The following is a 9030-nucleotide window of genomic DNA, read 5'->3' as shown; positions in this document are numbered from 1 at the left end:
CCATTTACGTAGATATCTTTTGGTTTCTTGCAATAGTGTTTTCTAGTTTTCTTTGTATAGGTCTTTTACATTCCTGGTTAGATTTATTCTTAAGTATTTTATCTTTTCAGGGGTTATTATAAATGGTATTGTTTTCCTGATTTCCTTTTTGATGTTCTCTTTGTTGGTGAGCATTCAGCTTTTTAAGGCTCTATCTTCTAGGCTTAAGTAAAATATTAAGAGAATTTTTGGTGTTAAAGATTATTGGTTAATGGTTTGAGAGTTGGTGTTTTGAGAGGAACATTCTAGCTTAAATACAATTTGTGTGTTTTCTCTAGCTGCCTTTACCCTGTGCTGGGCAATTTTTCCTTCTGTGTTAAGGGATATAGGACATGTCTTTGCTTTATCAGCTGCTAATGAGGAGTGAATACATGGACTTTCATACAGGGCTTCAGACTGGTTAATTCCAGTTTGACACCCCCCCCAGAGAATTTGCATTTCCACTCCAGTTATACTGAATCAGAATCTACATTTTAACAAGATCCCCAGTGTATGTAAGAATCACCTGGGGCCCTGAGAGTATGGCCCCTGGACACCCTTTTTATCTCGGTAATGAAGTCACTCCTGAGGTTCACCCTTCAGCCAAAGATTAGACAGGTGTGTAAGGCCAACAATTACATACATGAGCAACGTGCTTTGTAGTTCAATCACGTATATGAGACTAATGGGCACACTAGCCCAAAAGCAAAGACAAGAAGGCAGGAAGGGACAGGAAAACCGGATGAATGGAAATAGGGAAACTGTGGTGGAAAAGCGGAGAGTGTTGACACATCATGGGTTGGCAACCAATGTCACAAAACAATTTGAGTAGTAGCTGTTTAATGACAAACTAATTTTCTCTGTAAACTTTCACCTAATGCACAATTAAAAAAATATTTTAGCAAAAAAAAAAGAATCACCTGGGAATCTTGTTAAAATTCTTATGTATACGTAAGAATCACCTGGAGGTCTTGGTAAAATGTAGGTTCTGATTCAGTATATCTGGGGTGGAAATTCAAATTCTCACCTGTAGCTCAAACCAGAATTAACTGGTTCAAAGCCCTGCTTTCATATCCCCAGAGGCCTGGGTTGAGATGATATAGAAAGGAAGAGTCTGGTGAAGGGAAAAAGGTCGATTCTAGGAGTCTGGCGACTTGAATTTGCATCCTGGGATTGCTGCTGGTGAATCATGCTCACTTTTAAACATTCTCTTATGTTCTGGAAACCATTTAATCTTTGTGTGTCTGTTCCCTCATCTGTAAAATGGGGTGGGGGGGAGAGAGAGAGTGTGTGTGTGTGTGTGTGTGTGTGTGTGTGTGCACACAAGTGAGTGTGTTGATGTAGAGGGTAGAGAAGGACAATCATCCTTATCCTAGCTAACACGATTTGTGTGAGGTTCATTCAGACAGAAATAAAATGTATGCACAATTTAAATATTTGCGATGATTTTATCTTCACCTCACCCCAGGGTAGTCTTGCTCTTGGCTATAGGAGCCAGCTGTTTTGATGGGCACCATGAGTCTCCTTGGCCCAACATCTTTCCTCCACTGGCTCTGCCATCATACTTGGAATCTCCACAGTAGTGGCTCCATTGGTGCTAAGGCATAGGTGTTCAAAGAGGTGATGTGTTATGCTGTTAACATCTACTAATACCCTGGTTAAAATGATCTAATCCAATTAAATGCTGAGTCACCTAGCAGGATTCAGTATAAATGGGCTATGGAATGGTCCATTTTTATGAGGAAGAAATGGCTGGAGAGGCCTAGAAGAGACCACAGGAACAGGCTAAAGGCCCTCCCACATCAAGAGAAAAGAGTGGGAGAAGGAAGTCACATGGCAGGTTACTAGCAGGTATCTGTTGTTTGTACCTGCCCAACATCTATTCCAACTTGATTTTATTTTGTAGAACTACCTTTTCCTCTTTGGGTATGGTCTTATTGGGACTTCCACTGAAGGATCCCCCCTCCCCAAAGAAAGGATAAGTAAAAGATATGAGCTTGGCCAGACAGATGCTGTCTTTTAGGAATTGTAAAATAATTGGAGTGCTTTCAGAGAAATGTGATGCCCCAAAGAGACTGTCCAATAGCTCCTGCTACTAAATCCTTAGAACTGCCCTGGTTTCTGGCCTTCCTAGGCCTGGGTCTTCAGAATTTCCTGTTGCCTTCCATGGATTTCTATCTCCTCTCCCGGCGCTCCCCCTCCGTTTCTTCCTTCATTAAGTTAGCTAGATTTGGTCTCTATTGCTTGTAACCAAAGAATCCTTACATAAATGCACTAAACCAAACTTGTTTAACAGTATGACTTGATCTATTTTTTTTTCTGCAGTAGTAGAGAGATGTCTAAAATATGTCACTAAATGACTTATTTAAAGATAGTTTTATCGCTAATATTTCAGTTGGAGTCATGACGCTAGTCTCTTCTCCAAACTCTTTGGAATTAAGTGGCCTCTGTAGCCTTCTCCTTTCCAATGCTTCCCACATAGCTTGGATTTACTAGGATAAAAGGGGGGGTTGGCTATTTCTTGCTCTTTGTGTCTCTTGGGGGCCATTTTTTAATTCATGCCCTTGTATAGTATACATTTTCCAGAAGAGGCACCTAGTTCCCTTAAAAAGAATTTTATTTTCCCCATTACAAAAGTGATACATGATTATTGAGAAAATACCAAGAGACAAAAAAGATGAAAACAAAATCCATCAGATAACTACTTCATAAGATTTTGCTATACTTTCTTACAGTCTTTATGAACACGCATGCATAAATAATATCATACGGGGACCTTACTGTTTTGTAAAGCGGGCAGTGGTGGTTCAGTGGTAGAATTCTTGCCTTCCATGTGGGAGACCTGGGTTCAATTCCTGGGCAGTGTACCTCAAGAACAGCCACCACCTGTCTGTCAGTGGAGGCTTGTGTGCTGCTATGATGTTGAACAAGTTTCAGTGGAGCTTTCAGACTAAGATAGACTAGGAAGAAAGGCCTGGAGATCTACTTAGTACTATGAATCACAACCCTCCAATCCCATTGTGCATGAGATCACCGTGAGTCAGGGGCTGGCTTGATGGCAGCTAACAAACTGTTTTGTAAACTTAAAAAAAAAAAAAAAATTTAGTGACTACTTTCCATATCTTTAAAAGTTTTTCTTCAATATAATTTTTAATGGTCTCAAAGCATTTTTGTCCTGTTGTATTCTTTATTATTCATATTCTTATTTAATCTAAAACTGCATTCTTTTTATACATGAGAGTAAAAATTAAATCATCTTTCTACTCTGAAGTTGGTATAAATATCGGACAGAGGTATAAATACCCCACACTAATATCCATTATCTATTTCTGGTCCCTCTAGTTCACTGGTTGAGTAACTGGTGAGAAATAATGCAGGTGCATATTTCGTGTGATCTAGGTCTTACGCCTTGAACAGAACTTGTCATGCTAGAAGAGTTGTGTAAAGGCTGAAATGACCTTGAGTCCAGTAGACCTTCTGTTCCAGGGAAGTGTATGTATAAGCCATTTGTTATCGATACACTTTAGTCTCATCTTTGTACCAAGTCCACAATACTATGCTAATGAGAACTCTCCTGGACTTGACTGTGAAAATCTTTCCGCAGTATGTTTCAGAAAGTCTAAGCCAAGTGCCGTGCAAGGGGAAAGGGGACAAGAGTCTTGACTGGCTATTTGCTTTGCTAGGATGCAAAAGCTCTTTTTGAGTGGTTGAATCAGGTAAGAAAGAATGCCCAGGGAGGGAGGGAGAAAGGGTGGAATCTTGAATCATCCTATTGTCAGTGTCATCCCTAGGGTGGTGCAGACCACACGGGGTGACACTGTCAGAGGGGGTGACACCAAAATGACTGTCTATAAAATTTTTGTGCAGTGTTTCAGCAGATATTTATTATTTTTTATAAAAATATCCCTGTAGTTAGTTATAACAACAAAAACATTTTTCATAAACCCCGCTTACATGTATCAATATACCTACAAGCCTAAAACTCTATGTTAATTCACTTTTTGAACCTTCTAATGTGCTCCGGTCAGAGCTGTCATTATTACTCAATTACAATGATGCTTCGAATCATGTGGTTTTGTCTCCACGTGCTACAAGCACGTGCTGTTGTTTTCATTGCTGCTGGTGTTCTGTAGTTGCTGATTTTGCCAAATTTTCTGGTGTTATAGCTACAATATTGTGGTAAGTAGTATTTGGGAACCTATATCAATATATTTTTTTGAGAATGAAGTAGTAATTAAAGGAAAAGAAGGAGAAAAATAAAAAAAGGCTTCTGCTCAGTTACTAATAATGTTGTAATTCAATGTAGAAAGATTTTACAAAACAATTTTGTTGTTACTATTCCCATAATCTAAGAAATATTACATTTATGCAATTTACAACTATATTAATCACATATTATCCTATGATTAAAGTTGATAATAAACATTACTAACAATTCTGTATGGTCTGGTACAGGAGGAGGTCCATGGTGGAGGGGAGGTGACACCATGAGTTACCGCACTGGGTGACAACAACCCTAGTGACACCACTACTGTTATCTCAGAGATGACCAAGAAACCCCAAAGCTTCACCCCATTTTTTTAACCTTGGAAGTTGATTTTGCCAAAGTGTTACTTATGACTATCTCGGTCTTGAAAAACAGGGACCTCACATGGTAAACATGTGGCAAGGTGTTTACTATTATGTCATTAGAGCCTCATCACTGAATTTGCAGGATCAGGCTAGATTAAGTGGTAACTATTAAGAAGTGTAGAATCCTTGAAGATATAATCATTGGCGCAGCTCTCCAGGATGAGTGTCCATTCCGAAGGCAGACTAGACACACGCTTTGAAGTTCAAGCTGAGATTTCAATCTTGATTGAGAAAGAAATAGTGCTAACCAAGGTTTTAATTTCCCTAAAGGTTGTGGCAGAATCAGTGAAAGTAGTTCAAAGGGAATGGTAATATGTTGCCAGCCATTCTGGTAGCAAAAAAGAGTGGTGAAATACACGAGGTAGATCTTTCAAGTCTGTATAATGGGTGGGAATCGGTTCAGCAGAGCAAAAACAGCAAAAAAAAAAAAGTATTGTTTTGTACTTGTTTGTTTGATACACAGGCTGCTATCCTTTGGCCGCATTTACATGCGCAATCCCCAGGTAGATGCTCTGGGGTTCTGAGGTTCATCCATCAGTCATCTGTTTTTAATTGCCTTCTTTGTGCAGGGGCTATCTTGGCTAGTCAGCAGGCATGCAGAAACCAAAGCTTTAAGCAAGAACAAAGTATACTGAATTTGAAGTTTGCTACTAAAACAGCAGCTAATGACTAGCAAGCTCTTTGGATCATCAAAGTTTTAGAGGCATATCTTAGATGTATTTCCTGACTCCTGGAGGTTGACAGTGGAAGTAGGGACCAAGATCAGACCTAATTTGTTTTGCTCTAGATTTGAACTTATCCCCATCGGTGGTGGTGAAGGTAATATTGTGGTTATAAGTAGATGAAGAAAGCCTCCCAGTAATCAGTAACTTTGGGAGAGTGTCCCAGTCTCCTTATTTACTCTCAGTTCAGCCCTACCTCTGAATTATCCACTTTTAGACTGATCTTTAAACTCTAGCCCACAGATTGCAAAATCAAATGTCTACAAAGACCAGAAGAGTTAGGCTGCTAACTAAAAGGTGGGCAGTTTGAATCCACCAGCCGCTCCTTGGAAACTCTACGGGGCAGTTCTACTCTGTCCTGTAGGGTCAATGTGAGTTGGAATCGGCTCCACAGCAATGGGTTTTTTTTATTTTTTATTTTTTATTTTACAAAGATCAGGCAGTAGCTTAGATGGATAACGCCCACTGGATAGGGACTATGACAACTTGGAGAATGCATGCCCCATCTAAAGGGAAGAGTCAGCTACTACGCTTTAGGAATCTCTTAGCACATGGAAACGCTTACTCAATGTTGCCGTATTTTATGAAAAATTTTAAAAGAAAATTTGAAGTTTCAAATTTATATGTAAAATCTTTTGTCAACTATGTCAAATTCAAACAAAAAAATTATCTGGATCATAATAAACACATCTGTTGGCTGCCAAGCTTCAACTCTTGCGGTAGCAGCATCTTAGTCACATATTACCCATTTTGGGAGGAAGGCCTAGGATTCCAATCTCATCTCACTATTCAGACTTTCTAAAACATGAGTTAAGAAAATGGGCTCTGTAGGTTCCATCCATGATTCCAATAAACCTTTAATACTAGCCTCATATGAGCTCCCTTTAAGAACAGGGAGGAACACAGAGTCTTTACTATTTTGGAGCCTAATGAGAAATGCTTACAGTTTTGAGCATTTATTACATTTCATAGAGCAAATTCAGTATTTTAGTGGCACTATCTCATCTTATTTTTATAGAAACTCTATGAGATAGGTACCAAAATTATGATCATTCCTTTTTTATTTACAGACATGGACACTGAGGATCAGTGTCAGGCGAAAATTTCCCAAGGTCACCCAATTAGTGGCAGAAATGAGATTTGAACTCTGGAGCCAGACTTCAGAACCCAATTTTTATCCACTATTTTATACATCCTCTTGCTACATCATATGAGCTTTTACCTTCTATAGTTTCTTTGGGTGGTGATGAACTCTCCTCCTAAAACATCTTAAGAAATTTGTAAGGATGTTTTCTGTAAAACACAGGGACATTCTTTATTCCCATTCCCATATAGGGTTTTTGCAAAATGTGTGGGATCCTTCTGATTACTGAAGAGGGAAATTTTTACTAATGCCTGCCTTGAGACCAGAGATGCCAATCCCCCTGTCCATGCCATTTTCAGATGAGGTAGTAATTGAAAGCTAGAACATAGAGTTTAAAGGCCAAAATCACGGGTTTCATCTTCATGTGGACAAGTTAATTTTACTTAGTCCATAACCACAGAGCACAGCTCTAACTCCAGCCAGCCATCTCTCAAGTACAAGCAGTGTGGGTGTGTAAATCATCCCTGTTGACAGAAGCGCTTGCCCAGTCCCATGTACAGATGGCACCTAAACAGCATCTTTGCCATAAATAAGAGCAGTATGATGTAGCCAAGGAATGCAAATAGATTTTAACTCAATTGACAATGCCAAATGATGAGTAGTTGCTGCCAAGAGGAGCTCTGTGTTGAGAAGGATTCAGATATGAGCTTATCAAAAAAGAGTGCCATAATTGATTGCTCTTGTCTGCCACGGGCTTGGGATATAGAACTAGCAGCAAGTGTGCCCCGTACTTGCCATCTCTGATATAGTCTATTAATGGGAAAGAGCTAAGATGTTTTAACCTTGGACAGCTTGAAGCACGTGCATTTTAATTTGAGATTCTATCGTTTCTTCCTCTTTCATATTTCTTCTCGAATGCCTGCTTTACTACAGAAGAAATGGCCAAACGCACCTTCTCCACTTTGGAGTGGCTCCTAATTTTCCTCCTTGTGATGATGACTGCTATCACAGTGGCCCTTCTCAGCCTATTGTTTACCACCAGTCGGACCATTGGAAACCATAAAGGCAAGTGTCATGCACTCTCTTGGACGCTATTCATAGGCTTGAGGGAAATGTCTTAATTATTTGGGACACCAAGGCAAGAAACAGTGCCAGCTGATGGTGCTGATAACTGGAAGTTCTATGTGTACTGAAGCCATCTACATTAATTACCTTCTACATTAATCACTCTTTCTGCATTGACAGCAGTTTTTATCAAGTTTACCTTTGTCCCCAAATAGCCAGCTGACAGACATTCTGACATGCAGTTTTTGCCTTTGAGTTTTCCATTGATTGAAGCACAGCCTAGGATTCTTCAAGATCCAGAAGCGAGAGCTTTTGCCCCAAGATTCTTCTATTTCTCTTTGCCTTTTCCTTGGCATCATCTTCTCTTGAGGTCAAAAGGAGAATGAAAGACCCACTGAATGGCAAATAGTCCATGAAAAAGTTTAGTGAAGGGATCTCAAAATCAAACCCTTCTGAGGACCAATCAAGTTCTGTAAATAAGATGGAGTGGTAGGAGGCACAGGGGAGGGACAGGGGGGTTCTGGTGAAGTGAGGTCCGTTGCCCCTCTCTAGCATCAGCTGTTTGTTGTCATGACGTCACACTTATCCAGAGGTCCTGAGTTTTTAAGAGAAGCTGTTGTGGATTGAATTGTGTCCCACAAAATTTGAGTCAACTTGGCTAGGCCCTGATTCCCAGTGTTTTGTGGTTGTCCTCCATTTCGTGATCGGATGTAATCATGTGCTGTAAATCCTAGCCTCTATGCCTGTGGTTACGGTCCCATTTGGGATTTTTAGACATCTCTTGATTAAAATGTTGGAAATTAATTTAGGTTTTGAAAACTGTCTAGGCTACATTTGCAAGCAATATTGGGCCCAAGGGTTTTTGATGGAACCTTGACCTCAGTGTTAAGTTATATACCTGGAAAGTAAGTGGAGAAGATAAGTAAGGATTGGAGGCTTTGGCCATAACAAAGGAAAGAATGGCCTTAGGCCAAGTGGAGCAGGAGATAGCATTTTTACCTGTTTCTCTTTTGTGGTCTCTTCTCTTTTCCAGTGTATTCTTTACCATGCCTCTGTGTTTTGAATTCCCTGTACCCACAGAAAAATTGAGGTCCTCTCTTCCAGCAGTGGGAAAAGCAGGGTCTTGGAATGCTAGGAATGAAAGGATCCTTAGGACTTACATAGTTTAACTCTTAAAATTAGTGAATTAGGAGGTGGAGACTCAGGGAGGTTATTAATACCTATACTAACTATTCTCATAATAACAGCTAGTCTTAGTGCCGTTTTACATATGGAGAAAGTGAGACTCTGAGATTGCAAGAAACTTGCCCTTGGCTATGTGGCTTGGTTTGGCTTTCCGTGGCACCATTTCCTACCTTTGTACCAATGAGGCAAGGCAAAGGTGTCTGCTTTCTTCCTCACAATACTCTCGTGCAGAAAACGTGGGCTTGGGGATGAGAAAACATGGATTCTAACTCCGTGTAGAATGTGGTCAAAAGAATCAGATTCAGAGCCTGAAGATCTGGGTTG

General features: G+C 40.0%; 1 protein-coding gene across 1 annotated transcript in view; it reads left to right on the top strand.

Moving 5' to 3' along the window:
- Nucleotides 1–7212: 7212 nt before the first annotated feature.
- ASAH2 (N-acylsphingosine amidohydrolase 2) overlaps nucleotides 7213–9030 on the top strand; it is a 61691-nt gene continuing 59873 nt past the window's right edge. Inside the window, exon 1 of the mRNA XM_004370126.2 lies at nucleotides 7213–7521. Within this exon, the coding sequence (XP_004370183.1) occupies nucleotides 7395–7521 (127 nt within the window). The 5' untranslated portion in view covers nucleotides 7213–7394. The remainder of the gene's footprint in view (nucleotides 7522–9030) is intronic.

This window comes from Trichechus manatus, unplaced genomic scaffold, assembly GCF_000243295.1.
Source record: "Trichechus manatus latirostris isolate Lorelei unplaced genomic scaffold, TriManLat1.0 scaffold00007, whole genome shotgun sequence".
Lineage (NCBI taxonomy): Eukaryota > Metazoa > Chordata > Mammalia > Sirenia > Trichechidae > Trichechus > Trichechus manatus.
This window is presented reverse-complemented; position numbering and strand designations above follow the sequence as displayed.